The following is a 26,485-nucleotide window of genomic DNA, read 5'->3' as shown; positions in this document are numbered from 1 at the left end:
ACAGCTTTATTATGGACCGGTTGTGCTGCAGAGTGGAGCATCCCACCAGCCACGGACCGGGATGAAGGAGCAGCCGAGCCACCGAATACCTAAACCACCCCCCTAGAGCTGGGCTCCCAGCGCGAGCACTGGCCCCGAGCCTGTGCTGGGAGCTCTCAGCTCTGCCCCATCAGCCTTTGGGGGCCCCAGCCCAGCCCCGCAGCCCCCCCCGGGGGGCTGGGAAGGGAATTTTCCACTATAAATAAGGTTTTGTCCCTCTCCCCCCCTCCTCCCTTGGAGCATCAGCCCGGGGGGATCCATGGGGCGGGAGGCAGTGGGGCAGCAGGGAGCAGAGGGTGCTTGGAAGGGGTCCCCCCCTCAGCCCAGGATGTCCAGGTAGATGGGGGGGGTCTTGACCAGGGCTTGGAGGTGGCTGTGGATGTCCTTGATGGGCCGGCGCTGCTGGGGCTCCCGCTGCCAGCAGCTCTGCATGATGGAGTACACCTCGGAGGGGCACGTGCGGGGCCGCTCCAGCTCCCGGCCCTGCGTGATGCACTCGATGGCCTGTGGGGATAGGGGATGGAGGTGGGATAACTCCCCCACACACCCCCGGGGGCTCTGACACCATCCTCTGCCCCCCCCCTCCATCACCCACCTCGGTGTTAGAGAGCTGGTACCAGGGCTGCTTCCCATAGGTGAAGATCTCCCAGAGCACGACGCCAAAGCTCCAGATATCGCTCTCGGTGGTGAACTTACGGTAGAGGATGCTCTCGGGGGGCATCCAGCGGATGGGCAGCATGGTCCTGCCCCCCACCTGCCCGCAGCGGGGCCATCAGTGGGGCAGGACCCCCCCGCTTTTCCCCCCTCAAGCCCCCAGATGTGCCTCAGATTAGAGCTGTTTTAACACTGAGTGTGCCCGGAGGAGCCCCATCCCCGGCAGTGCTCAAGGCCAGGCTGGAGCTCCCTGCTCCATGCAGTGGCATGGAACTGGATGGGCTTTAAGGTGCCTCCACCCCACCCCAGACTGGGCTGCTGTGATTGAGCAGGGCTGGGCACGGGCCGGGGATGGGAGCGGAGCACCCGGCTCACCCGGTAGTAGTCGGTGCTGTAGATGTCCCGGGACATCCCGAAGTCCCCGATCTTCACCACCAGGTCGTGGCCCACCAGGCAGTTGCGGGTGGCCAGGTCCCGGTGGACGAAGTGGAGCGAGGCGAGGTAGACCATGCCCGAGGCGATCTGCGTGGCGATCTGCAGCAGGCGGCTCAGCGTCAGCGGCCCGCAGGGCTGCCCCTGCCCCTGCTCCAGCATCTTGGCATCGGGGCCGTGGGACCTGCCGGGCACAGGGGCTGCTCGGAGCCGGGCACGGGGGGCAATGGGGGCAATGGGGGTAAAGGGAGGGAGCGGCGGTGCCGGGAAGGATGCACCACGGAGCTGCCAGGGGACCGTGCCCCTGCCCGCGGAGCTTTGAGCTCCCTCCATCCCAAAGCGGTCCCCGGCTCCACGGAGGCCGCCGGGGTGCGAACCGGGGGCCGCATCCAGCAGCTCTGCCTTTGATGCCGAGCGCTGCTGACAGCGGGAGCTGGGGCGGGGGGGTTCTGCTCGGCACAACCATTAATGCCAACTCCCATAACGATAATCACAGCAGCCACGTCTCAGAGCTCAGCGCGGCCACTAAAGCGATGCCTCTGGCAGCTTTCCCCCCCCCGCGCTGTCCCCCCCCCGTCTAGCAGCAATACCTGGGGGGGCAATCGAAAAGTCTCTGCTCATTCCAGCTGATGGCCAATCTCTCTCTATTTGAGCCTCTCAGACAGCTAATCTAATCAATATTGCAAGGAGGGCTGCATTAGCAGGGAGCAGGCTGGCAGCGCTGATGGAGCGGCCAAGGAAAGGGGAGGGGAGGGCTGAGACCCCCCCCCCCCCAGGCCCACCTGAGGAAGCGGTTGAGGTCCCCGTGCTTCATGTACTCGAAGACCATGATGAGGGGCTCGCCCTCGGTGCAGACGCCGTAGAACTTGACGATGTGCTCGTGCTGCAGCACCGTCAGCAGCTCGGCCTCGCGCTGGAAGTCCAGGCGGGCGCTTTCCGTCACCTCCTTCAGGGCCTGCGGGGAGGCGGCATCAAACAACCCCCCCATAGACACCCCCATCATCATCATCATCATCATCATCATCATCATCGTTCCCCCCCCTCCTCACCTTCACAGCCACCAGCATCTTCTCCTGCTCCGGGAGGAGGTTGTAGCACTCGGCCAAGAAAACCTTCCCGAAGGCGCCTTCCCCCAGCTCCCACTTGAGCACAATGTCCCGACGCTGCACGTGGTGCACGCCTGGGGGGGGACGGACCCCGACCCATCAGTGCCCCCCCCGACCCTGCACCAGGGATGAGGCACTGGGAGGATGCTCCTGGGGTCCGTCCCTCCCCATTCCAAACCCTTACAGGCGTCGCAGAAGTACTGGGGGTTCTCGATGAAGTTGCTCTTCAGCCCCTCCAGCTTGCTCTCTGCTGAGGACAAGGGGCTGCTGCCCAGGTTCATGAAGTGCAGCGACATGGCCAGGTCGTCCTCTTGGGCCAGCACGGCCGAGCCTTGCAGGGACAGGGACAAGGACAAGGCCATCGAGGGGGACCCATGTTGTCCCCCCCCTCGCTCCAGCCGGCGCTGCCAGTGCCAGGCTCTACCGAGCATCCCCTCGGCCGGGCCGGCCCCTGGGGGCCAGGCAGCCCCATCAAACCCATTTAGAGGCTGAATCTATTCCAGGAGTGAATTAGCAGCTGCTGCCTGTGCTGCGGGGGGGGGAAGGCAGCACCCGCTACGGTCCTTATCAGCATCCCCCCCAATGGTCCCCATCAATGTTCCCCACACAGAGTCCCCATTAATGCCCCCAAACCTGGTCCACATCAACGGGCTTACCCCTGGCCCCCATTAACATCCCCTGCAATGGTCCCCATCAATGTCCCTGCCTGTGATCCCCATCAACATTCCCATCAGCATCCCCACCCTTGGTCCAAATCAACATCCCCTCCAATGTTCTCCATCAACGTCCATGCCTGTGGTCCCCATCAACATCCCCATCCTTGGTCCCCATCAGCATCCCCACCCTTGGTCCCCCTCCGCATCCCCACCCTTGGTCCCCATTAACATCCCCCTCAATGTTCCCCATCAATGTCCCTGCCTGTGGTCCCCATCAACATCCCCATCAGCATCCCCACCCTTGGTCCCCATTAGCATCCCCACGCTTGGTCCCCATCAGCATCCCGGCTGTGGTCCCCCTCCCCACCGCTGTGTCCCAGCCCCGGCTGTCCCGGTGCCTGTCCCTGGGGTGGGGGGGGGACACTCACGGTTGATGCCGAACTTGGAGCGGCGCCCGCACTTGTTGAGCGCGATGAGCATGAGGGAGAGGAAGAGGGAGGCGAACACGGCCAGGGCCACGGCCACCGAGACCTGGGCACGGCGGGGACAGGCCCTTGGTAACGGCCACAGAGCCCAGGGGAAACCGAGGCACGGGAGCGCTGCCCTTCAGCCCCACCGCATCCCGCTCGGCTCTGGGCCCTAAGGCTTTGTTGCCCCCCCTTTTTGGGGTGCCCTGGTCCCCCAGGCACGGAGCACCCCCTCACCCCGAACGCGTGCTCATCCGCCGTCTCCACGGGCCCATCCAATGAGCTGTTCCTGGTCCCTGGGGTGGGAGAAGGGTGTGGGGTGAGTGTGGGGCAGGGGGCCCCATTGTGTGTGGGGGGGCACCGGGATGGCAACTGTCCTGCAGCGCAGGGATGGGGGTACCCCAGCATCAGCCCTGTTGGGTCAGGGGTTGTACCCACTGCAGTGCCCATCACTCACCCAGTGGAGACAGAGACACTGGTGCAGCCCAGCGGGGGAGAGAAAGGAGAAAACCTCGTTATTCCAAAGCCAAAGGAGGAAAATCCTTGTTATTCCCAAAATAAAGGAGGAAAAACTCGTTATTCCCAGGAAAAAGAGGAAAAACCTCATTGTTCCCAAGGTAAAGGAGGAAAAACTCATTATTCCCAGGAAAAAGAGGAAAAACCTCATTATTCCCAAGGTAAAGGAGGAAAAACCTCGTTATTCCCAAGGTAAAGGAGGAAAAACTTCATTATTCCCAAAGTAAAGGAGGAAAAACCTCGTTATTCCCAAGGTAAAGGAGGAAAAACTTCATTATTCCCAAAGTAAAGGAGGAAAAACCTCGTTACTCCCAAGGTAAAGGAGGAAAAACCTCGTTATTCCCTGCCTTTCCCTTCTCCCACCCCTGAGGAAACTGAGCCACACCGGAGCCGTGCACGGGAGATGGAGCCCCCGGGCAGCACCCACCGGGGATGGGCTCCTCGGGGCTGAAGCTGAAGGGGTTCTCCATGAAGCGGCCCGGGACGCTGCGGGAAGCGCTTCCCAGCGGATTGCGGAGCACCAGGGTGTAGATGCCGTTGTTGACGTGCGTGGGGCGGTTGAGCTGGAGACAGCCGTGCAGCACCGTGGAGTTGTGCTCGTACTCCACGATGCGCGTGTGGATGTAGGGCCCCTCTTCCAGGGCCGAGCCGTTGAAGAGCCAGCGGATGCTGGGAGCGGGGTTGCCGTCCACGGAGAACGGGATGCACCAGAAGTGCTGCGGGATGGCCTCGTGCAGCAGCAGGATCACGGGGGGGACTGAAGGGGACGCACGCAGGGAGCAGGATGGGTGCCGGAGCCAGACCCCAAACCCGACCCTGCTCCAGGCCCCCCCTCCCGGGCTGCTCACAGGTGATGTTCAGCACCACGCTCTCCTCCGCCGGCCCCACCACGTTCTCTGCCCGGCACGTCAGGTCCTTGTGGTTGAGGCTGGAGGAGACGTTGCTGATCTCCAGGACGAGCTCCTGGTCCGAGAGCTGCGGGAGCATCGGGATGAGCAAACATCAACACAACCCCCCCCCCGGCCCAATGCAGCCCCCCGTGGCCATGGTGGGGCGATGATGGGGCCGTGCCCCGCTGGGGTTGAGCCCCATGGCCCTGACTTGCCTTGGTGACCACGGGCAGCTCGGGGGCCACGTCGGGGAGCACCCACTCGGCGGTGCCCGGCGGCTCGGCCGCGATGAGGCAGGTGAGGTTGATGCTGTCCCCTTGGCGCAGCGCGGCCCCGGGGGGCTCGATGCGGACGGTCGGGGGCTCTGCCCGGGACACGGGGGTGAGCGGGGCCGGGTTTCTCCCCCAGCAGGGGGCTCAGGAAGGGGGGGGGATCAGCACCTACCACAGGCGCGCAGGGGCCGGCTCCCCAGTGGCACCAGCGCGGAGCCATCCCAGCAGCCCAGGGACTGGTTGCCCAGGTCGGGCCGGCTCCCGATGTGCCAGAGCTGCAGCCAGCGGAGCCCGCAGGAGCAGTTGAAGGGGTTCCCCACCAGGACGCTGGGATGGGGCAGGGAAGAGGACAAGGACCCACCGCGGGTGAGCATTCCCAATGCCACTGGTCCTGCCCCGAGCCGGATGCCACAGGTGCCACCCCTGTCCCCATCTCCACACCGGGGCTGTCAGAGCCTCCCTCTCCCTGCATCCCCAGCCCTGTCCCTGCCTCCTCCGGCCAGGGATGCTCCGCTCCCATCTTCCCCTTCCCCATCACTCACAGCTCTTGCAGGGGCAGATGCTGGAAGCTCTTCCAGGAGAGGCTTTGCAGCGCGTTGAAGGAGAGATTCCTGCCGGGATGGAGCCCATCAGCCGCCCCTTCCCACCGCAGACCCCATCCTGCTTCACCCCACCCTGGCACCGGGTCACACCGTGACCAAGCAAAACCACCTCTTCCACGGGGCCACCGGCTCCCAGGCGAGAAGGGAGCCCCGAGCACCCCAGGACAGGGCCCGTCCCTCCCGCACCAGGGCAGCACAGAGCTCCCGGGGCGGGGGGCGGGCAGAAGCCCCCCCAGGTCGATGGTTTCCCACTCAGTAGCAGAGCCCCCATGTGTCCCCCCCCCCGGCGCGGTGACAGCATCGATCCGGTCACCCTGCACCGGGCCTGAGCGCCCGCAGGGATGGGGAAGGGAGCTGGGGACACACACACACACACACTCACACATGGCTCAGCCTGGGGGTGTCCAGGAAGGCATCGTCAGCGATGTGCTGCAGCCCCGACCTGGAGATGGTGCTGCGGGAGGCAAGGGTTGAGCGCCCGCAATGGGAACCCCGAAATCCCCATCCTGGGAGCGGTCCCCCTTTGTCTCCCTGCTGCAGGATCAGGCTCCATGCCCCAGCCTCCCCACACAGGGACCCCCCCTCCCCGGCTCCCGGGGTGCTCACAGGCTCCGCAGCTCCCGCAGCATCCTGGTGTCAGCCCGGGTCAGTGCCGTCAGCGCCCGCTGGTTCTCGATGACACTGGGGGGGCAGAGGAGGGGTTTGGGGGGCAGCGAAGGACGCCCCGTGCCGGGGGCTGCCAGAAAGCACAGGGGGAGGGAGGCACCGGCTGCCGTCCCCCCCCCCCCTTCCCCTGTTCCCAAGGCGGGGGAGGAAGGAAAACCCCTTTGGCAATGGGGGCTGCTCCTGCAACCCCGAATTGTCAGGTGCTAAGTGGGGGTTCAGACCCCCACCGAAAGGAGGTTGGTTCCACTGTGACCCCCGTGGATGAGGCTGTGGGGATGGAGCAGGGGGGTCTCTTGGGGGACCCCGGTCCCCACCCAGTGAACAAAGAACTGATGCAGCATCCCCGGCACGTGGGGAAACTGAGGCACGGAGACAACGCCACAGCCAGCCCCGGCAATGCGGCACGGCCAGGGCTGCACGGGGGGGTCCTGCACCCCCTCCCACCCCAGGACCCTCCTCTGCAAACCACGACAGAGGAGGGGCAGGAGAAGAGATCCTCCAAACATCACATTCCGGGTGCCCAGCCCCAGCAGCAGCAGCCCCCAGGCCCCTTGCTCTGTCCCCAAACCCATCACCCCCAGCTCCATCACTCCATCACCCCCAGCTCCATCACTCCATCACCCCCAGCTCGATCACCCCATCACCCCCAGCTCCATCACCCCATCACCCCCAGCTCCATCACCCCATCACCCCCAGCTCCATCACCCCATCACCCCCAGCTCCATCACTCCATCACCCCCAGCTCCATCACCTCCAGCCCCATCACCCCATCACCCCCAGCTCCATTACTCCGTCACCCCCAGCTCCATCACCCCATCACCCCCAGCTCCATCACCCCATCACCACATGCCTCAGACCCACCGTCACCACCTCCATCACTTCCCAGCCCCATCCCCGTCACCCTCAGCCCTATTGCCCTGTCTCCCAGCCCCATCACCCCCAGCCCCACTCACACGTCGGTGAAGCCGCCGGTCCCCAGCAGCGGCTCCAGGCTGCTCACGGTGCCGGGCTCCCGGCAGAGCACGGAACCGGCCCGGGGGCAGCGGCAGCCCCGGGGGCAGGGACCGGCAGCGCCCGGTGCTGGCAGCGGCAGCAGCAGCGCGGCCAGGCAGAGCCAGGCGGGCAGCGGCGGCATCGCGGGGCCGGGGCCGGGGCCGGGGCCGCCGTCCCTCGCACTTGCCCGGCAGCCCGAGCACGGGGCCGTGCGGGGCTTAAGAGCCACGCAGGGACCGGCCCCCGGGAGGGGCCGCGGCTCCCCCCGCCCCGGCACCGCCCCCGGCCGGGATGGAGCGGGGCAGGAGCCCCCTCGGACCGGGGGCACCCGGAGCCATCGAACCCATCCCAGCACCCCCCGTGTGACCCCAGGATCCCAACGCGGGACGGAGCTGCCCCGGCTCCTGCAGTGTTGGGGTGCAGAGAGGCTGGAGACGGGGGACATTTGGTGGCACCAACACCAACCCCCGCCACCCCCCCCCAGCAGAGCCGCCGCCCGCCGCATCCTCCCCAGTTCCCTGCTTTAATCCCGGTCCGGGTGCCGCAGGAAGCGGATGGGGCTGGGGGGGGGGGGAATGGCCCCCCCTGAGCTGCGCCCCCCTTTCACCGTGACCCCCCCAAACCAGGCACCGCCACGTCCGAGCTTCATCCCCCCTTTATTCGCGCTCATCCCGCGGGCACAGATCAGGCAGCGGAGCCCCTTACCCAGACCAGCGGAGCCCTGAGTCCGGTCCCAGTGCTGGGGACGGCAGCGGGGGGCAGAGGACAGCCCCGCGCCTCAGTTTCCCCACGTGTAAAAGAGGGGGGGACCCGGTCGCTGGTTGGTGGGGGGGACCCAGACCCCTTTTCCCTCCCCTCTCAAAACGATAAGGACAGACCAAGGCGGTCTCCGTCCATCCGGTGCCTTCCCACTCCTTCCCCTCGGCTCGGAGCACCCCAATATATTCCCAGGGGAAACGCGCCCCATGGAGCATCCTGGTTTTTCCCACCACCCCTTTCCCAAAGCACCCACTCCTTGGAAGCAATAAATAACACAGGGGGGTCCCGGCGGTGGGGGGGTGGCCGGGGGATGCAGAGTCCAAGGACACGCCGGGATGGGCTCAGGCCATCCCATTGGGAAGCCGGCTGGAGCCGCGGTCCTTAGGGGAAGGCGGTGGGGACTCGGGGGGCTCGTCCTTCCCATGGGATTGATCCACGTCGGCGTCGGGGGCTTCTCCGGAGCCACCGCGGCTGTAGAAGAAGGAGAGGGTGCGGAAAGCGGGGGCCATGTGGTCCTTGATGCTCTCCAGGAGCTGGAGGAAGGAAGGGCGCTGCCGCGGGTTCTGCTGCCAGCACAGGCACATCAGCTCGTGCCTGCGGGAGAAGAGGCACCGCTGGGCTTGGGGCGCAGCCCAGAGGACCCAGGGACCAGACACCGGGGTGATGGGCGCAGGGCTGGGCTCTCTGAGCAGCACAAGGGGAGGGCTCTGGGGGGGGGTCTCCACCATCCCCACGCTCACAGTTTGTCGGGGCAGTTCTCGGGGCGCTCCAGGACCCCGTTGTCCATGACGAAGCGCAGGACCTGCTCGTTGGACATGCCCTGGTAGGGCTGCTCGGCCAGCGTGGCGATCTCCCACAGCACCACCCCGAAGGACCTGCAGCACCACGGCACTCAACTGGGACACGGCCCCCCGGCTCCCCCCCAGCCCCACAGGGCTCCCCGTGCCCCAGCACCCACCACACGTCGGACTGCGTGTTGAAGATGCCGTCCTTGAGGGCCTCTGGGGACATCCAGCGCACGGGGAGCAGCCCCTTGCCCCCCTTCCGGTAATAATCCGTCTCGTAGATATCCCGGGTCATGCCGAAATCTGGGGGGGGGAGGAAGAGGAGGATGGGGGATGTGAGCGCCAGGATGCTCCCTGCAGCACTGGGTGCAGCTCTGGTGTCCGCAGCGTCAGGACACGGAGCTGTTGGATCCCATCCGGATGAGCAGGGGCTGGAGCAGGTCCCATAGGAGCCAGGCTGGGAGCACTGGGGCTGCTCAGCCTGGAGAAGAGAAGGTTCTGGGGGAGACCTCAGAGCAGCTCCAGTGCCTAAAGGGGCTCCAAGAAACCTGGAGGGGAGCTTTGGACAAGGGATGTAGGGAATGGCTTTAACCTGGTTGCACGGGGCTTGGAGCATCCTGCTCTAGTGGAAGGTGCCCCTGCCTATGGGGAGGGCTGGAGCTGGAGAAGCTTTAAGGTCCCTTCCACCCTGTCTGGGGCTCTGTGTGGGGCTGGCACCTCCAATCTTGACGGTGAAGTCCTCGGACACCATGCAGTTGCGGGCAGCCAGGTCCCGGTGCACGAACTTGTTGGCGTTGAGGTAGGCCATGCCATCGGCGATCTCCCCGGCCATCTGGATCATGTCCTTGAGCGACGGCGGCGGCAGCCCGGGGTTGTTCTGCACCGGGCACAGAAACCCGGGGGCTGGGGGACGCTCCAGGTCTCCCCCCCAGGGATGGGGTGGGGGTCCCTGTGCCCATGGGCACTGTGGGACCTGGCCAGCCCCTCACCTCGGCGTCAGGCCGCAGCGAGCGCAGGTAACTCTTCAGGTCCCCACGTGTCATCAGCTCCATGATGACCAGGGCTGGCTGGCCCTGGGACACGACACCGAGCAGACGGACCTTGGGGGGCACAAAGAGGGGTGGCCGGTTTGGGGCCAGACCCCTCCATGTCCCCTCTGTCTCCCTTGGCTCCCCACCTACCACGTGGTGGCACTTGAAGGCTTTCATGACGGAGGCCTCGTTGAGGAACTCGATGCGCTCCCGCATGGTGGCCAGCTCATTGACCGTCTTCAGGGCCACCTTGGTCTCCTCGCCCTCGGCATCCAGCCCCAGCAGCAGCCCCTCGTACACCATCCCGAAGGAGCCCTGCCCCAGCTCCCGGATCACCGTGATCCTCTCCCGCGACACCTCCCACTCGTCAGGAATGTACACTGCAGAGGGAGGGGGGCCCGCTCTCACCGTCACCATCCCCATCCCTGCCGCTATCTCCATCTCCATCCTCATCCCATTCCATCCCATCTCCGTCCTTGTCCCCATCCCCATCTCCACCCCATCTCCATCCTTGTCTCCATTCTCATCCTCATCCCCATTCCCAGCCACATCTTCATCCTCATGACCCTGTCTTCATCTTCATCCCCATCCCCATTACATCACCATCCTTGTCCCCATCTCCATCCTTTTCCCCATCGCATCACCATCCCCATACTCATCCCCATTCCCATCTCCATTCCCAGCCACATCTTCATCTTCATGACCCTGTCTTCATCTTCATCCCCCTGTCTTTATCTTCATCACATCACCATCCTTGTCCCCATCTCCATCCTTGTCCCCATCCTTGTCCCCATCCCCATCTCCATCTTCATCCACAACCACATCCCATCCCATCCCATCCCATCCCATGGCCATGTCCATCCCTGTCCGTCCCCACGCACTGTCCGAGGTGCTGAAGTACTCGGGGTTGACGGAGGCGTAGAGCGTCCCGCTGGGGTACCCATCATTGCTCCTGCCAGGGGTGGCATCGCTCAGAGGACGGGGTTGGGGGGTGCTCGGTGCCACCGCCCCACATCCCAGCCCCGGCGCCACGGGGATGGTCGCTACCTCTTCTTGTTGTAGAAGAAGACGAAGATGGCGAGGCAGGAGATGAGCACCATGAGCACCACGGGCGCCACCGTGAGCAGGACGTAGAAGCTGTTGGACTCCTCCTCGGCTGCTGGGAGCAGGCGGCCGTGGGCACTCAGCCCACCCCACACATTGCAGGATACAACCCACCACCCCCATTGGGCCAGGGGTGTCCCCATCCCAGAGCATCCCCAAATCCAGCAACATCCCCTGATCCTCCAGTGTCCCCCAGTCCCCCAACTCCCCAGTCCAGTGAAGGATGGGAGAAGACTGGCCTGGACGAAAGGGAGCTTTGGCTGGAAATCAGGGATAAAAGGAATGTTGGTGGAATGTTGGAGCCAGCAGCTCAGGAGGACCACGGGGTTGTGCAGGGAGGAAGTTAGAAGGACCAAAGCCTGACTAGAACTTAATCTGTTACTGCTGTAAAAGGTGGAATCATGGAATGGTTTGGGTTGGAAGGGACCTTAAAGCTCCTCCAGCTCCAACCCCTGGAGGCTCATTTCTGAGCAGCTCTGGGAGGTCCCCGTTGGCTGGAGGCTCCCAACCCAGCAGCATCCCTGACCCCCAGCTCCCTGCCCCACAGCCCATGCCCATGGCTGGGGACCCTGCTGGTGTCCCCCTGTCCCTTGTGGGTACCTGGCCCCAGGATGTAGAACTTGATGAGCCCCGTCCATGAGCCGTTGCCGGCCAAAGAGGTGGCCCGGACCTTGGCCGAGTAGTTTCCCGGCTGGAGCAGAGCCAGGTGGACCCCTCCGTACTTGGAATAGCGGTGGCGGGACACACAGACAACGGTGGTGACCTCCTGGGGGGGACAATGGTGGGGTGGCAAAGGGGCTGCATTGACCCCAGCCATGCATGGGCCTCGGGGGGAGGGAGATGAGATGATGGGAAGGGGATGGGATAGGGATGAGGATGCAGATGAGGATGGGAATGAGAATGGGAAGGAGAGAGGATGGGGATAGAATGGGAAGGGGAAGGGATGGGGATCAGGTGGGGATTGGGATGGGATGGGGATGGGAATGAGAATGAGAATGGGAAGGAGAAAGGATGGGGATAGAATAGGAAGAGGAAGGGATGGGGATGGGAATGAGAATGGGAAGGAGAGAGAGGAGAGAGGATGGGGATGGGATGGGGAAGGGATAGGGAAGAGATGGGGATGGGAATGAGAATAGGAAGGAGAAAGGATGGGGATAGAATGGGAAGGGGAAGGGATGGGGATGGGAATGCGAATGAGAAGGAGAAAGGATGGGGATAGAATGGAAGGGAAAGGGATGGGGATAGAATGGGAATGGGAAGGGATAGGGATGGGATGGGGATGGGGAAGGGATGGGATGGGGATGGGAAGGGAAGCGATCGTTGGGTGTTTTGCCCCCATAACCAGACACGTCAGGGGGTGCTGCGGGGGGTTCCTCACCTCGCTCTCGCGGCTGTACTTGATCTCATACTTGAGGATGAGCCCGTTGGGGTTGTGGGGCTCCTCCCAACGCAGCAGGACGCTGTTCTTCCCCGCCGGCTCCCACGTCACGTTCCCGGGAATGTTGTCAGCTTGCGCTGGAGAGGGGGCACGGAGGGGCTCAGCTCCCATCACCGCCCCTCCCTCCAGCCGGCGCGTTCCGGAGCCATGGAAGCAGGCTCGGGACGTACGCTCGGGCATGGTCCTGGCGAAGACGAAGGTGGAGGCGCTGCAGCCCACGGTGTGCGCGGCGTGGTTGCAGGCGTGGATGTCGATGCGGTACTCGGTGAAGTGCCGCAGGCGCGACAGCACCGCGCGGTCCCGAACCACCTTGTCCTCGAAGATCTGGAAGTGGGGTTTGGGGTCCCCGCCGGTGCCACGCGGCGGCGCCGCAGGCTCCACCCAGGACACGTTGGTCGGGGACGCAGCGGCCACCAGGTCCCTGCGGCGCTTCTGGGTCCTGCGGGACACAGGGAGGGATGGAGCAGGTGGGGTCGCTCCCCAAAGCTGAGTAGGGAAGGGCTGGTGGGGTCCCCGCTCACCTCTGGGGGTTCTTGTTGATGGACGTCACCTTCCAGGGCGGCCTGGGATAGTGGGAAATTGGTTAAAGGATCCATCGGGAACGCCATCCATGCGTCCTCCTCCAGGAATCACACCCTGCACGTGCTGGACAGCCAGAACCTGCAGCAGCTCTGGGACCGGAGCCACCACGTCCTCTCCATCCCCATGGGCAGGATGCACTTTGCCTTCAAGCCCAGGCTGTGCCTGGCTCAGATCTACCCCATGGAGGACGTGATGGGCACCAAGGGGCAGCTGAGATCAACCCTCGCACCAACGGGGACCCCAACGCAGGACCCCCCTTGGACGTCACCTGGGGATGATGATGGAGCTGTGGAGGAAGTTCTCGAACTTCTTCTGGAAGGACTCAGCCTCCCCCTGCATGTGGAGCTGCCCATCGGCCGGGCGGCACGGGCAGCACCGCTCCTCCGCATCCTGCTCCACCTCAGCACCATCGCCATCGCCGGCCCCGAAGCGCGTGTCCGCGCTGCTCGTGGGCAGCTTCAGGCCTGCGGGGAGGGATGGGCAAGGCTGGAGGTGATCCCGGAGCCTGGCTCGGTGCGAGCATCCCTGTCCCCAGCCACGGCACTCCTCCGGCCTCACCTTTGTGGCAGTAGTCATTGACGTAGAGCTCCATGTCCTCAGCCAGCTGCTGCCACAGCACCAGGTAGTAGGTGATGTTGCCGTTGCGCTGCGTCGGTGGCTTCCAACGCACCACGATGTGGGAGGAGGAGTTGGACATGGAGATGACGTCCCGGGGCACCGTCGGGGCTGGGGGGACGTGGGGATGGTCAGTGCCCCTCGGGGGCTCCGCCGTGGGGCCCCGCAGCCCCGGCCCCATCCCTTACCCGCTGGCATGGTGCGGATGTAGACCACCTCACTCTGCGCGCCGTAGTTGCGCCCTTCCTCGGCCGTGGTGAGGGTGATGGCGCGCACGAAGATGGCGTATTGAGTCCAGGGCCGCAGGTTGAGCAGGGCCACGCCGGGCTCCTGCTCGCTGCTGAGCGGCAGCTCCACGTCCAGCACGTTCCAGCTCTGCGCCCCGCACGCGTCCTGCCCCACGTACTCCGACACGTTCTGGAAGGGTCTGCCCCACAGATCCAGGCATTGGGGTCCCCCTCCCAGCCGCGCAACCCCCCGGGGTCCAGCAGGACCCCACGGGATGGGGCTCCCGAACCCCCCACGAGGGTGGATGGGGACCACTCACGACTCCTTGTAGTAGACGATGAAGCTGAGGAGGTCCCGGTACTCGGGGGGCCGGTACCGCTCCCACTTGAGGAAGATGCGGTCGGACTCGGTGACGTTGGAGGTGAAGCGCAGGGGCTGGGTCTTGCCTGTGCAGGGGAGGGAGGGTTGGGGCAGGGTCTTGAGATGCCACCGCGTTCCCCAGCCCCGTACTCACAGGACGCCCGGTCCCCGTTGGTGCGAGGGTTGATCTCAGCCTTGTTCTGCCGCCCCTTGGTGCCCGTCACCTCCTCCATGCGGTAGATCTCGGCCAGGCACAGCTTGGGGTTGAAGGCGAAGTACATCTTGCCCACGGGGATGGAGAGGACGTGGTGGCTCCAGTCCCAGAGCTGCTGCAGGTTCTGGTTGTCCAGCACGTACAGGGTGTAATTCCTGGAGGAGACGCGCATGGAAGAGGTGGGAAAGGGCACCCCAAAGCCATTTGACCCCCCGGACCCAAATCCATGCCCCATCCTCACCCATCCACCATGGAGTCACCGCGGATCAGCTTGAGGTTCTTGAAGAAGGACAAGGAGACGAGGGCGAAGGAGTGCTTGATCTTCAGGAAGCCCGTGATGGTCTCGATGAGGCCCAGGCTGCTCTGCAGCTCCGAGGCCAGGTTATCTGGGGACAAGACACAGGTGTGAGGAACCCCCCCACCCCGGTTCATCCACCCCTCTCCTTGCCCCCTGGGCAGGGTGGGATGCAGGAGGCTGGAGCCAGCACTCACAGCCCCGGCGGATGTTCACGATGAGGTTGCCCTCAACCAGGGTGCAGCCGCCCAGCTCCTGCGCCGCCCGCGTCGAGTCGATGGTCTTGGTGCCCACCTTGCAGGCCTTGGGGCACAGCCCCTCGCACTTGTGGCAGAACATGCTGCAGGCAGGACGGGGACAGGACCCAGGACCAGGGAATTCGGGAATCAGTGAGGGTGGGAAGCGCTTTTCAGCTCATCCACTCCCAACCGCCGAGGCCACCGCTAACCCGTGGCACTGAGAGCCTCGGCTACTCCATCACTGCTCTGGGCAGCCAACGGGGATGGAACTGGTCCTCAGCTCCATCTCAACCTCCCCCGGGGCAGCTTGAGGCCGTTTCCTCCCGCCCCATCCCTTGGGAGCAGAGCCCCCTCCTGGCTCCATCCTCCCGATCCTTCTCGCGGTCCCTCAGCCGCTCCCCATCACCCGCTGCCCGCTCGCCTCCGGACCTGCTCCCGTTCCTGGTGTATCCCGCGGGGCACTCGGAGAGGCACTGCCGCTGGTGGAGCACGAACTCGGAGGCGTGGCGGGGGTTGCCGGAGACCTTGCGCAGGCTGGCGCAGTACTCGGCGGTCACGCAGCGCCAGCCCTCGTACTCGTAGGTGCGGGGCGGGCAGGAGGGCAGGCACCGGCCCTGGAACTGGAAGTGGCGGCAGGCGACGCAGGAGCGGCCGTCCCGGGGCCGCCCGCAGCCCCCCAGGCACTCGGCGTGGCAGCACTCGCCCGAGGCCGTGCAGGCGGAGCCCGCGCCGCAGGGACACACTGCGAGGGGGACAGGGCACGGGGGGCTTGGGGCCGGGAGCAGCGCCTGCCCCAGCCCCTGCCGCGGGCAGGGACCCCTTCCACTGGAGCGGGGTGCTCCGAGCCCCTGCGTCCAACCGGGCCTTGAGCACTGCCAGGGATGGGGCGGCCACAGCTCCTCTGGGCACCCTGTGCCTCAGCACCCTCTCAGGGAAGAGCTTCTGCCTTAGATCCAACCTGAACGTCCCCTGGTTCAGTCTGAACCCATCACCCCTTGTCCTATCGCTACAGCCCCTGATGAAGGCCCCACTCCAGCTCCCGTGGGAGCTGCTCTGAGGTCTCCACGCAAAAGAAGATGTAGGGATGAAGTGATGGAGCAATAAAGTGATGGAGGAATGGAGGAAGGAGGGGTAGATGCATAACGGGATGAAGGGATAAAGGGAAAGAGGGAGGGAGGAATCAAAGGAAGGGAAGGGGAAGGGGAAGGGGGGAAGGGGGGAAAGGGGAAGGGAAGGGGAAGGGGAAGGGGAAGGGGAAGGGGAAGGGAAGGGAAGGGACGGGAAGGGAAGGGGAAGGGAAAGGGGGGAGGGGGAGGACGAAGAGGAGGAGTAAGAGGAAGGGGAAGGGGAAAGGGAAAGGGAAAGGGAAGGGGAAGGGGAAGGGGAAGGGGAAGGGGAAGGGGAAGGGGAAGGGGAAGGGGAAGGGGAAGGGGAAGGGGAAGGGGAAGGGGAAGTGCACTCGGAAGGGAAAGGGAAGGGGAAGGGAAGGGAAGGGGGAGGGGAAGGGAAGGGAAGGGAAGGGAAGGGAAGGGAAGGGAAGGGAAGGGAAGGGGAGGGAAGGGGAAGGGAAGGGAAGGGGAAGGGGAAGGGGAAGGGGAAGGGGAAGGGGGGAAGGGGGGAAGGGAAGGGGAAGGGAAGGGAAGGGAAGGGAAGGGAAGGGAAGGGAAGGGAAGGGGAAGGGAAGGGAAGGGAAGGGAAGGGAAGGGAAGGGGAAGGGGAAGGGAAGGGGAAGGGGAAGTGGAAGGGAAGGGAAGGGAGGGGAAGGGGAAGGGGAAGGGAAGGGAAGCTGTGGCTGTGGCTGCAGGTCGCGGTGCCCGGCCGCGGTGCCGGTGGCGGTGCCGCAGCCCCGATAAGGATCGGTGTTTACTGTACACACCCCCTGCCCAGCCTCCTGTTTACAGCAAACGAGCCCGGGAGGGGCCCGCGGTGACCTCGCACCGGGACAGCGGCAGCGGGGCTGTTACAGCGCGGCTCCGGTTACCCCCCGCCCGCCCTCCGCAGGGCCCAGCGGCCCCATGGCCGCGCCGGGCCCCGCCGGTACCCACCCTTCTGGCAGTAGCCGGAGGTCCAGCAGCGGTACTCGAGGCGCCCGTTGACGCTGGTCTGCGCGCACGGCTTCTCCACGTCCAGGATGCCCGGGCAGACGTCGGCGCACTCCGCGGCCGGTTTGTTCCCCACGATGTAGGGGTTGTCCCCGGCGTCGGGCGGCAGCAGCAGCCCCCAGTCGATGGTGGAGAGGTGGCAGAGCTCCTGGTTGCGCTCGATGCGCACGGAGCCGCGCAGGATGTGGCCCAGGCTGTGCAGCCCCACGTCCCGCAGGTGCGGCATCTCAAAGATGACCAAGGCGTAGCTGAAGAAGAGGTTGGTGCCGCGGATGACGGAGAGGTTGGGGAAGAGATCCCGGAGGCTTTCGAGCCCGTACACGCGGAACAGGAGCAGGTACTCGGTGATCATGAGCAGGCGGGGGAAGCTGAGGCCGCGGAAGTCCTCGGCACCCGTGGTGAACATGAGCAGGATCTGCAGGTTGCCCTCGATGATGGAGCAGTTCTCCAGCTTCTGGAGCTGGGAGACGTCGTTGCGGATGTCCATGCTGCCGCAGACTGCGGTGGCGACAAGGGAGGGGGGGGACGCTGTGGGCAGCGGGGATGGGGCAGCTGCCCCCCAGCACCACCGTGCACGGGGGGGTTGATGCCGCGGCTGTCATGGTTGGGGTGACAGGAGCGGCTGTGACAGGCGGCTCAGGGGTGATGCTAACGAGGGCTGGCTCTTGTCTCGCCTCCTGTCAGCCCCACACCACGGCCCTGCACCCCGCGGGGGTCAGGATGCTCCATGGGGAGCTCACAGCATCTCCCCCCCCATTGATGTGTGGTGATGCAGGTCCTGCTCCAGCATTCCCAGTGCCCCCCCGCTGGGTTTGCCATCGCGGGGCTTCCCCACCCAAAGAGAGGGAATATCGCAGGAGCATCCCGCACTTCCCAGCGCAAGCAGGGATGCAAGGAGGAGGCAGCGGCTTCCCGGCTGCAGCATCCCCAGCCCGGGCCCTGGTGCTGAGTGCTGAGATCCCAGCGACGGGAGCTCATGGATGCACATGGGCGCAGGGACCCTCTGCGTGTGCAGCAGGGACGGGGGGGGCAGGACAGATCCTGATCCCAGACGTTCCCCCTATGGCCATAGGAGCCACAGGAGCCCCCCCCTTCCCTTTTCCATTCACCCCCATTGACAGCGCTGCCCATGGCTCCTTCCCACCATTCCAGCTCCCAGCTCCAGCCAAACCTCCCACCACGCTCCCTTCTTCCCATCCCAACAAATGGAGGGGGGGGGGTCCCCATTCTCCTCTTCCTGGATGGGGGATTCAGAGCACACGGGGAGGGAAACCGAGGCAGGAAGCACCCAAAGAGCTTTACAACCCCCCCATGCACAGCCCCCCCCCATCCCAGCACTTACTTTCGGAGGGCGCCCGCACGGGGGGCAGCGGGAGGGGGCCGAGGAGCAGCAGCACCAGCCCCATCCGCAGGGCGCCCCGCACCCTGGTCCCCATCCCCGCCGGGACCCCGGCCCCGTCCTGCTTCGGGCGCTGCCGCTCCGTGTCCGGCCGCTGGCCCCTATGGAGCGCGCTATGGGGCGGGGGCGGCCCCGCGGCCCCTCCGCGTTGTTGTCGGCTGCCGCACACCAAATATTTAGCCTGAAAACTGCGCGGGCCGCGGCCAGCGCTTGTTTGGGAAATAGAGGAGGGCAAACACCGCCCCCCCCCGCCGGGATGGGCCGGGAAGCGGGGAAGGGCCGAGCCGCTCCGGGGTCCCCAGCGGCACCCAGGGGCTCGGGGCAGGGATGCAGCGGGCGCCGGTGGAGCCCCCGGTGCGGTGCAAGGTGACAGCGCCGCGGTCACCCCCCGGGAGCACGGGGCCGGGAGCCCACGGTCCCCCCCCGGGAGCGGGAGGAGCTGCGGGAGAGGAGCGGGGATGAGGGGAGGTTGAGTTCCCACTCTAGGGCTGAGCAGAGGGGAGGGTCCGGCCGTGGGGCAGCCCCATGGGTGGATGGAGGGAGGGAGGGATGGATACAGGGATGGAGGGAGGGATAGAGGGATGGATGGAGGGTGGCAGGGAGGGAGGGAGGGAGGGATGGATGGAGGGACAGTGGGATGGATGGAGGGAAGGAGGGATGGATACAGGGATGGAGGGAGGGATAGAGGGATGGATGGAGGGAGGGATGGAGGGAGGGAGGGATGGAGGGATGGATGGAGGGATAGTGGGATGGATGGAGGGAAGGAGGGATGGATACAGGGATGGAGGGAGGGATAGAGGGATGGATGGAGGGTGGCAGGGAGGGAGGGAGGGAGGGAAGGAGGGAGGGAGGGACGGAGGGAGGGAGGGGTGGACGGAGGGATGAATGGAGGCAGGATCTGGCTGTGGGTCCCAAGAGAAGCTCTCTGCTGGAAAAAGCCTTTCAGGGGCAATTCCCGGTGTCTGGAGCAGCCGGATCCGTCCTGCAGCAGCGGTCCCCAAACAAGGGTTGAGAACAGGAAACCCGGCTGGTGACTGCCGTGGGGGAAGTGGGTGCGAGGGTGCAGGGAGGGCCGTGGGGCTCTTAAGGTGGAGAGAGCTGGGGCTGGTGCCTCGGGATCCATCCCCATCCCCATCCCCATCCCTGCTCTGCAGAGCCCATCCCTGTCCCGGTGCAATGGATGAGCCATTCCCAGCTCGAATCCCTGTTCTCAGACACCTCGTGCCAGCGTGGGGCTGGCTCTGGAGCAGGCGGCACCAGGAGGGAATCGCGGCTGACGTGGAATCATGGGATCACCCAGGGTGGAAAAGCCCTTCAAGCTCATCCAGTCCAACCGCTCCCAGCATTGCCAAGGCCACCCCTAACCCATGGCACTGAGGGCCTCGGCTCCACGGCGTGGGACCACTTCCAGGGGTGGTGACTGCAGCCCTGCCCTGGGATGGAGCTGATGGTGCTGGGCTCACCCTGCTCTGCTCCCGGGGCCACCCTGCCTGGATGTGTCCCATCAGCCAAGGCTCCTGCAGCTCCATCGCTGCTTCCTGCCCCTTGCAGGCAGCCGCAGTCCCCCCCATCCCATCGGCTCCAGCCCCTGTGGGCCCGGGCAGAGGGGCGTGCATGGGGGGGTCAGGGTTTGTGCTGGGATGGGAGGGAGGTCCCAGACGAGCACCTGCAGGGGCTCCTTCACTGCCAAAGGAAGCCTTCGGGGGCAGGAGGAGAGCTCCAGGGCCTTTATCCCAGCTCCCCTCTAGTGCTAAACGCGAGCTGCTACGCATGGAATAGGAATAGGAAAAGGGCTTCAAGCTCCAGGACCCCACAACCCCCCTGGAGGCCACAGAGGAAGGGTTTGGGAGCAGAGCTCCAGCCCCGGCTCTGCCGTCACCACGCTCCAAGCGGGAATGCTGAGGGTCGGGAATGCCGAGGGTCAGGAATCCCCATCACGGCAGAGCAAAACCCAGAGCCCATGCCCTTGGTGGAGTGTTTCACCCCTGGCTGTGCAACAGCATCTGCTCGGAGGGGAAACCAAGGCAGCTCCCAAACCATGGGCTTCAGCCTTCCCGTGGGAAGGGAGAACGGATCCAGGATACCTGGAGCAAGGAGCCGAGCACCAAGGGCTGGACCCTGATGTGATTGAGTTCATTGCAAAGTTTATTCCTTTATCAAATCCCTCGCTGGAGGCCTGGGCTCCACAGGGGAGAGAGCAATAAATTACTCACCAGTGACTCGATTCTGCTCATCCAACGCTCCAAAGGGGCTCCCAAAGTACTAAAACATCCCGGGAAGTCACCCGGGAATGGGGGGGGGGGGGCTTTAAAGCACTCTAAGGAAAGGTTTCACTCAGGGTTGCTTGGTTTGAACAGGAAACGGGGGAGAAAAAAAAAACCCTTTGGGAGTCCTAAATCCAACAACGACGAGAAGCTGCTTTACAACACTAAAACCCGTGGTGGGAATGGGAGGGCAGCGCCAGCTCCGGCCCCTTTAGCAACAGAGTGAGGCCACTGAGGTTGGGCTGCGGGGAGGGGTCTGCAGGAGGAAGGGGGGGGCAGGAAATGCACTGACACACACGGAGCATCTTCATCCGACAGCACCTCGGGATCCTCCCTGCGCTCACAGCCGGGTGTCCCCAGCTCTGCCCTGCAAGAGGAGCTCCCCCTCGGCACCTGGAGGCTGCTGGAGCCGAGGACAGGAGCAGGGACTCAGCATCCCTCATCCAGACACCAGCAGCGGTGGCGTGAGAGGAGCTGGGGAGCTCCTCAGCCCCGAGGATGCCCCAACACAAAGGGACCACAACAGAAGGGGGCACAAGGGCCTGGAAGCGTCTTTCCGAGAGGCCGATCCCGCTCCGAGCGCGCAGCGAGTCCAGGAGAGGAGCAAAGTGGGAACTGGGAGTTTATTGAGACTCTGCCCAAGGGTCCTGCGGGAGGCTGCACGGGAGAAGGAGCAGCCCCCGTGCCCAGAGCCTCGTGCCAGGCCCAGCTCCTGCCTGGGGCGGGATCCGTTGTGTGGAACAGGCTTGGATTGACCCTTCCATGGGCTTGCTTGTTAAGGAGGGAGGGGAAAGGTTGGAGGTGGAGGCTCAGGCCCAGGCGCATGAAACCCTTCTCGTGGCGGAGGGGAGGGCCTGGGTGCTGCCCAGGAGCAGTCCAACACGGGAGGTCCCCTGGGACACAGCCAAGGAGCAGGGCAGAGGGGTCAGAATCCGTATTTGGCCTGAGTCTGGCGCCTGCTGAGCTTGTTTTCAGACCAAGTGTTCTTCAGCTCCAGCTCTCGCTCCTTGGCCTGCGGGACAGGAGAGGACGGAGATGAGCGCTGCTGAGTCAGCAGCCCCCCGAGCTTCACCCCCCCACCCCTTTGCCGGGGGTGCCCGGGCACTGCAGGCAGCAGCCTCCTCCCAGGAGCTCGCAGCATCCCCATGCCAGAGGCCTGACTCCATAGGGATGCACAGGCAGCTCGTTCAAGCTGAAACGTGGCTTCTTGAGGGGACAGCGTCAGGAGCTGCTCCCGAAGCACAGGGCAATGGGGTGGAAGGAAGACAGGTGGCAAAGAGCCCCTGAACACACTGGGGCTGGGGGGGAGTGAAGCAGACCCAAAGGCCAGCAGGAGCTCAGGGCTAGGAGACCCTCAGGGTCGAGGTGCTGCTGCCCCGAGGGTGCTGGTGGCCCCAGGTGCCTGGCGCCGCTCACCTGATGGATCAGGTACGTGATCTGGTGCTTCCTCCTCTGCTGCCCCGTGGGCTGGTCTCCTTTTTTCTAGGAAGCCAAAGGAAGTGAACTGTTAAAGGCTGCAAAGATCCCGACCCAGAGAGCGGAACGCGAGCAGAGCCTGCACAAAGCCGGGGCAAGGGGAGCTCGGACACGAGAGGATGCTGTCACCATGAGAACAATCAGCCTTGGAATCACATCCCCAGGGAGGTGGCAGATTCCCCATCCCTGGATCCTTTGAAGGTTCAGCTGGGCTGCCTTGGCTACACCGTGCTTTAGCCAAGAGGGGATGGACCAGGTGATCCTTGAGGATCCAGTCTCAGAGTTTAGGACTCTGAGGTGCTTTGTTTCCTGTTAAAGGGCTCTGGAGCAGTTCCTGGCTGGTTTTCACCTCCTGCACCCCGTGTTTTGAGCAGCTCTGATGTGGAACTCTTCATACAACACCCAAGGGTCCCCGTCCCCCCCCATGCTGGTGACTGCAGCCAATACACCTCCAGCTCTGCCTGTACCTTGCTGAAGGACTTCATGGTCTTCTCCTCCGTCAAGGACTTGGTGAGCCACTGCTGGGCTCCACTGAGCTGATCATCACCTTTGATATCCACAAAGTTGATCTCCTCCCGCCCTCGGTTCCTCTTGCCCTGCAGCCGCTTGAACTGGAACGAGAGAAGGCACCAGGGTTACAGCAGCACTGGAGCAAGGAAGGGGGATGGAGGCTGAGCCCCTGAGCATGCCACGAGCCCCACCACCCACCACCTCCCCTGCTAGCAAGGGGAGCTCTGCTTTGCCACAGGCCCTAAAGCTCTCAGCAGGAAGGCTCTAACCTCACTGCCCCACGCACAAGAGGGAACAGCACCTCCTCATCGGCACCTCAGCCTCCTGAGTTTAAGCTCTAGGGAGGTGCCTGAGGTTTTGCTGCCAGCACGTCCGCCTCCCACGGCACAAATGCACCTCTGAAGGGCAGAGGTCCCTCGGAGATGGGTTTATGAGCCTGGCAGCTTCTGCACGGGATCAACAGTGGGAAAAGGTGGTTGAAAAGAGGGGTTTGAGGGGTTTAATTCACCCCCGCGCTGGAGGAGGCACCATGAAGGTACCCCGAGGGTGGCTCATGTGCAGCTCAGCAGGGAACAGCTTCACCCCCTCTGTCTGCCCCTCACAAGGAGGGGATGGGGCTCTGGAAGCAAACACCCCTGATGGATATCACACATGGACCCGCTGAAGCAGCAGCCCAAGAGACCGCAGGGAGGACACCACCGCCTGCTAGACCCCATGGAACAAGTGAGCACGAAGCACAGGGGGTGCCGGTGGGGTCCTGTGCCCCAACAGAGCTGAAACAGCAATCCTGCAGCAGGGCAGGGAGGGAAGTGCCAACCGCTTCGTCATCGATGAAGGAGGAGTCGCTGCTCATCTCCTGTGCTGCTGCCGGCGCCGGTTCCCCCTCCTGGTAGTAGCTGCTGCTGTAGTAATCCTGTCAGCAGAAGGAGAAGCAGGTTGGGAGATCAGCCCGGGAGCATCCCCACAGCGAGGTCCCGGGATGGAGCACGGAATCCGGCCCTCACCCCACCGGCTGCTGGGGAGCAGCGTGCGTTACACACAGCGGGAAGTGCCCCATCCCTGGCAGTGCTCAAGGCCGCGTTGCATGGGGCTTGGAGCACCCTGCTCCAGTGGAAGGGGTCCCTGCCCACGGCAAGGGCTGGAGGAGGAGGAGCTTGAGCTCCCTTCCACCCCGACCCAGCCCCTGGCGTGTTAACACCGGGGATTTCTGCTCCCTGTGCCCCTGCTCTCGCAGGTGACATCCCCACAAGCTGCAGGTCTGCTCCCAGAACCACCTCAACCCCCAGCTCATCCCGGCGGCCTCCCCAGAGCAGGACCTACCTGATAATAGGTGCCAGGCTCGCCGTAGGCAGGGAACTGGCTGTAGGCTTGGCTGCTGTAATCCTCTCCAGGCTTGGGCACCCAAGTGTGCTGAGCCCCACTGGAGCCTGCGCCCGTCTTGAACTCCAGAGGCGCGTTGGCAGCAGCGTCCTGGAAGTGGGGCTCCGGCTCCGTGCCGGGGGGGGGTTCCTCGGGCACCCCGGGGCCAGAGTACAGGTAGGTGTCGGCACCCACCGCGCCGGGCTCGCTCCTGTCAGACAAGGAGAAGTAGTTCTCTGGCTCGAGCTCGTCGTCGCTGTCATCCTCTTCCTGCGTGATCTGTTTGGTTACCTGCAGCGCCGCGCTCTTGGCAGCGGCTTTGATAGCGGAGGGGGAAGGAGTCGTGGGCACTGCTGGCTTGGAGGGAGGTTTGGCTTTGGAGGACGAGGCGGGCGCCTTCGCTTTGCCGTCAGAGGGGTTCTCTCCCGCTCTCCTCGAGACGGAGTAGGGCAGAAGCAACCGGTTGCTCTCCTTCACGGTCAGGTTCTTGGGCTGGGGAAGCAGCGCCGACAAACCCGAGCCCTCGCCGCGGCTCTGCAGGGTTCCAGGCAGGGCGAACGGTACCCGAAGAGGAGAGAGAAGGGGAACGAGTGAGACCCAGGAGCTCTGCTGCCCGTCCGCGCCTCTCCACCCGCACCAACGGCTTCCCCATTGCTCTGAGCACACCAGGGGCATCGGTTGGCTTAGAAGTGCCCTTTGCAAGCAGGTGCCAGGTTCCCCCCTCAACCCCTGGCTTTTGGAGGCTGAAAGGGATGAAACTGCCCCCGAAAAGGGGCAATCCCTGAGGGGAGCTCAGCGGTTTGATCCGCTCAAAGCCACGTGCTAAAGGGGCTCATTGGTACCAGTGGAAAGCCCAAGCTCCGTCCCAAGTCAAACGCTTCCCATTCCAGGGGTTTACCTGAAGAGGATTTTTCTTCTTGCTTGGTTCATCTTCCTCGGAATCTGACTGAGAAAGAGAAAGAGAGCTCAGCACAACGGGAGGCACCCAAACGCCAAAGGCAACCTAGGACCAAAGCAGGCAAAGAGCCCAGCCATGCAGGTCCGGGTTGAGCATCACCATGGGGGATGCGGTCCAGCCCTTCCGACGCACCCAGGGCAGGGCAGGGAGCTAAACCCCTCCTTGGTTCCTGCTGTGAGAGCGACCCAGGAGCAGCTCCTGTCCCACCGGGAGCGTCCGAGGCCAGGCCCAGCGAAGGGGAGAGGGGAAGGCGCTCACTAAGGGGGCCGGGGACCTGCTTTTCCCTGCTCCCATCACGGATTTAGGGCTCGGGAGCCCTCCAAGGGGCTGCGAGCGCAAGCAAAGAGGGGAGCAAACACCCGAAGGTCCGCAGGGCCTGAACCTGCAGAGCCAGAAGCACCGGGCCGGAGCAGCTGCGGCTCGGGAGCAAAGAGCAGAAGGGACTTGAGGGGGATGCGCCCGCACCATCACCTCGGGCCCTGCAGGGGGAAGCCGGGCTGGGGAGAAGCTGGGGTTGCTCCGCTAGGATTCTAAAGAGGGTTTCTCCACCAGGTTAATTCTGCAAAGCTCTTCAGGATTAGGGCCGGCAGCCAGGGCAAATCCCCCTGCCGGTGCCACGACAACGGCCTCGGGTGCCCTCCTGGATCAGCATGGGATGGGTTGAGTGGAAGGGACCTTAAAGCTCCTCCAGCTCCAAGCCCTGCCATGGGGCAGGGACCCCTTAAACTGGAGCAGCTTGCTCCAAGCCCCTGTGTCCAACCTGGCCTTGGGCACTGCCAGGGATGGGGCAGCCCCAGCTCCCCGGGGTCCCGGCACCCTCACCGGGCTCCTTCCTCCTATGGAGCCCCTTGTGCTGGGGAGGGGGGGGGCAGAGGAGGAAGGAGCCGCTGCTCCCCCCATGCCAACGCCCGGGCGGGACGGAGCCGCTCGTACTCACATCTCCCCCGCGCAGCTCGGGCACCGGGATCCGCACCGGCTCCGTCCTCTTCTTGGCCTTGGGGAGGCTCAAATCGGGCCCGGCCGCGGCCGGAGCGGGCACGTTCGGGGCCTCGGGGGTGGCCGCGTTCCTGGGCGGGGGCAGGAGGAGCCCCCCGAGCCGCGGCTGCTGCTCCCCCCCGCTGCCGCCCGGCTCGGGCCCGGTGCCGAAGCCCCTCAGGCCGGGAGGGGGGCCCATAGGGAAGGGAGGCGGCGGCGGCGGCCCCGCGGGGGCCTTGGGGGGAGGCAGAGAAGCGAAGAGGCCCCGGGCCGGGGCCTGCTGGGCTGCGGCGGGAGGAGGAGCAGGAGCGGCCGCTTCCTCCTCGTCGCCCGCGGGCTCCTCCGCATCGCTCTCCTCTTCGCTGCTGGCGTAGGCCACCAGGGACATGGCCCCCCGAGGAGGGCGGCCCTCCGCGGGCAGCCGCCGCTACGCGAGGCCGAGGATCCGCCCTCCGGGCTAGGCCGCGCCGCCGACCGCGCCTTCCGCGAGCACAGCGGG

General features: G+C 64.9%; 3 protein-coding genes across 5 annotated transcripts; all 3 read right to left on the bottom strand.

The window, feature by feature from the left end:
* Positions 1–269: 269 nt before the first annotated feature.
* Positions 270–7,542, bottom strand: NTRK1 (neurotrophic receptor tyrosine kinase 1). Its single transcript, XM_062640740.1, has 17 exons — positions 7,254–7,542; positions 6,241–6,315; positions 6,017–6,088; positions 5,575–5,643; positions 5,205–5,359; positions 4,976–5,124; positions 4,719–4,845; positions 4,298–4,627; positions 3,812–3,829; positions 3,592–3,650; positions 3,316–3,418; positions 2,416–2,562; positions 2,175–2,305; positions 1,908–2,080; positions 1,069–1,309; positions 635–793; positions 270–543 (listed from the first exon to the last, which is right to left on the bottom strand). The coding sequence occupies exons 1-17, from the start codon at positions 7,433–7,435 to the stop codon at positions 358–360; spliced, it is 2,376 nt and encodes a 791-aa protein (XP_062496724.1). The 5' UTR covers positions 7,436–7,542; the 3' UTR covers positions 270–357.
* Positions 7,543–7,930: 388 nt separating this feature from the next.
* On the bottom strand, positions 7,931–18,738 carry INSRR (insulin receptor related receptor). 3 transcript variants are annotated; one of them, XM_062640737.1, is made up of 22 exons: positions 18,388–18,738; positions 16,989–17,543; positions 15,373–15,685; positions 14,902–15,044; positions 14,651–14,795; positions 14,350–14,564; positions 14,155–14,281; positions 13,796–14,034; positions 13,551–13,718; positions 13,261–13,456; positions 12,932–12,973; positions 12,581–12,849; positions 12,351–12,487; positions 11,573–11,738; positions 10,916–11,027; positions 10,750–10,820; positions 10,019–10,248; positions 9,827–9,937; positions 9,555–9,714; positions 9,011–9,140; positions 8,793–8,927; positions 7,931–8,646 (listed from the first exon to the last, which is right to left on the bottom strand). In XM_062640737.1, the coding sequence occupies exons 1-22, from the start codon at positions 18,479–18,481 to the stop codon at positions 8,394–8,396; spliced, it is 4,011 nt and encodes a 1,336-aa protein (XP_062496721.1). In that variant the 5' UTR covers positions 18,482–18,738; the 3' UTR covers positions 7,931–8,393. The 3 variants fall into 3 exon arrangements, with proteins under 3 accessions (XP_062496721.1, XP_062496722.1, XP_062496723.1); XM_062640738.1 differs by having other exon boundaries at positions 10,916–11,024; XM_062640739.1 differs by lacking the exon at positions 7,931–8,646 and having other exon boundaries at positions 8,821–8,948.
* Positions 18,739–21,313: 2,575 nt separating this feature from the next.
* On the bottom strand, positions 21,314–26,479 carry PRCC (proline rich mitotic checkpoint control factor). Its single transcript, XM_062640736.1, has 7 exons — positions 25,949–26,479; positions 24,952–24,999; positions 24,015–24,587; positions 23,512–23,607; positions 22,652–22,795; positions 22,125–22,190; positions 21,314–21,720 (listed from the first exon to the last, which is right to left on the bottom strand). The coding sequence occupies exons 1-7, from the start codon at positions 26,372–26,374 to the stop codon at positions 21,634–21,636; spliced, it is 1,440 nt and encodes a 479-aa protein (XP_062496720.1). The 5' UTR covers positions 26,375–26,479; the 3' UTR covers positions 21,314–21,633.
* Between the last annotated feature and the right edge of the window lie 6 nt (positions 26,480–26,485).

The sequence above is a fragment of the Pezoporus occidentalis genome, unplaced genomic scaffold, assembly GCF_034315485.1.
Source record: "Pezoporus occidentalis ecotype Australia unplaced genomic scaffold, CSIRO_AGI_Poc_V1 ctg663, whole genome shotgun sequence".
In the NCBI taxonomy this organism is placed as follows: Eukaryota; Metazoa; Chordata; class Aves; order Psittaciformes; family Psittacidae; genus Pezoporus; species Pezoporus occidentalis.
The sequence above is the reverse complement of the archived record's forward strand: the minus strand, read 5'-3'. Positions and strand labels throughout refer to the sequence as shown.

Excerpts from the sequence above, each read along its gene's own strand:
- INSRR (XM_062640737.1), bottom strand. The coding sequence starts at position 18,481 with ATGGGGACCAGGGTGCGGGGCGCCCTGCGGATGGGGCTGGTGCTGCTG. Across the intron at positions 15,045-15,372 it reads TACACCAGGAACGGGAGCAG|CATGTTCTGCCACAAGTGCG; the intron begins GTCCGGAGGCGA and ends TCCTGCCTGCAG. Across the intron at positions 9,715-9,826 it reads CGCTGCGGCCTGACGCCGAG|AACAACCCCGGGCTGCCGCC; the intron begins GTGAGGGGCTGG and ends TGCCCGGTGCAG.
- NTRK1 (XM_062640740.1), bottom strand. The coding sequence starts at position 7,435 with ATGCCGCCGCTGCCCGCCTGGCTCTGCCTGGCCGCGCTGCTGCTGCCG. Across the intron at positions 6,316-7,253 it reads ACCGGCGGCTTCACCGACGT|TGTCATCGAGAACCAGCGGG; the intron begins GTGAGTGGGGCT and ends CTGCCCCCCCAG. Across the intron at positions 5,125-5,204 it reads CCGGCCCCTGCGCGCCTGTG|AGCCCCCGACCGTCCGCATC; the intron begins GTAGGTGCTGAT and ends TGTCCCGGGCAG.
- PRCC (XM_062640736.1), bottom strand. The coding sequence starts at position 26,374 with ATGTCCCTGGTGGCCTACGCCAGCAGCGAAGAGGAGAGCGATGCGGAG. Across the intron at positions 22,191-22,651 it reads CCATGAAGTCCTTCAGCAAG|AAAAAAGGAGACCAGCCCAC; the intron begins GTACAGGCAGAG and ends TTGGCTTCCTAG. Across the intron at positions 21,721-22,124 it reads TCACGTACCTGATCCATCAG|GCCAAGGAGCGAGAGCTGGA; the intron begins GTGAGCGGCGCC and ends CCTGTCCCGCAG.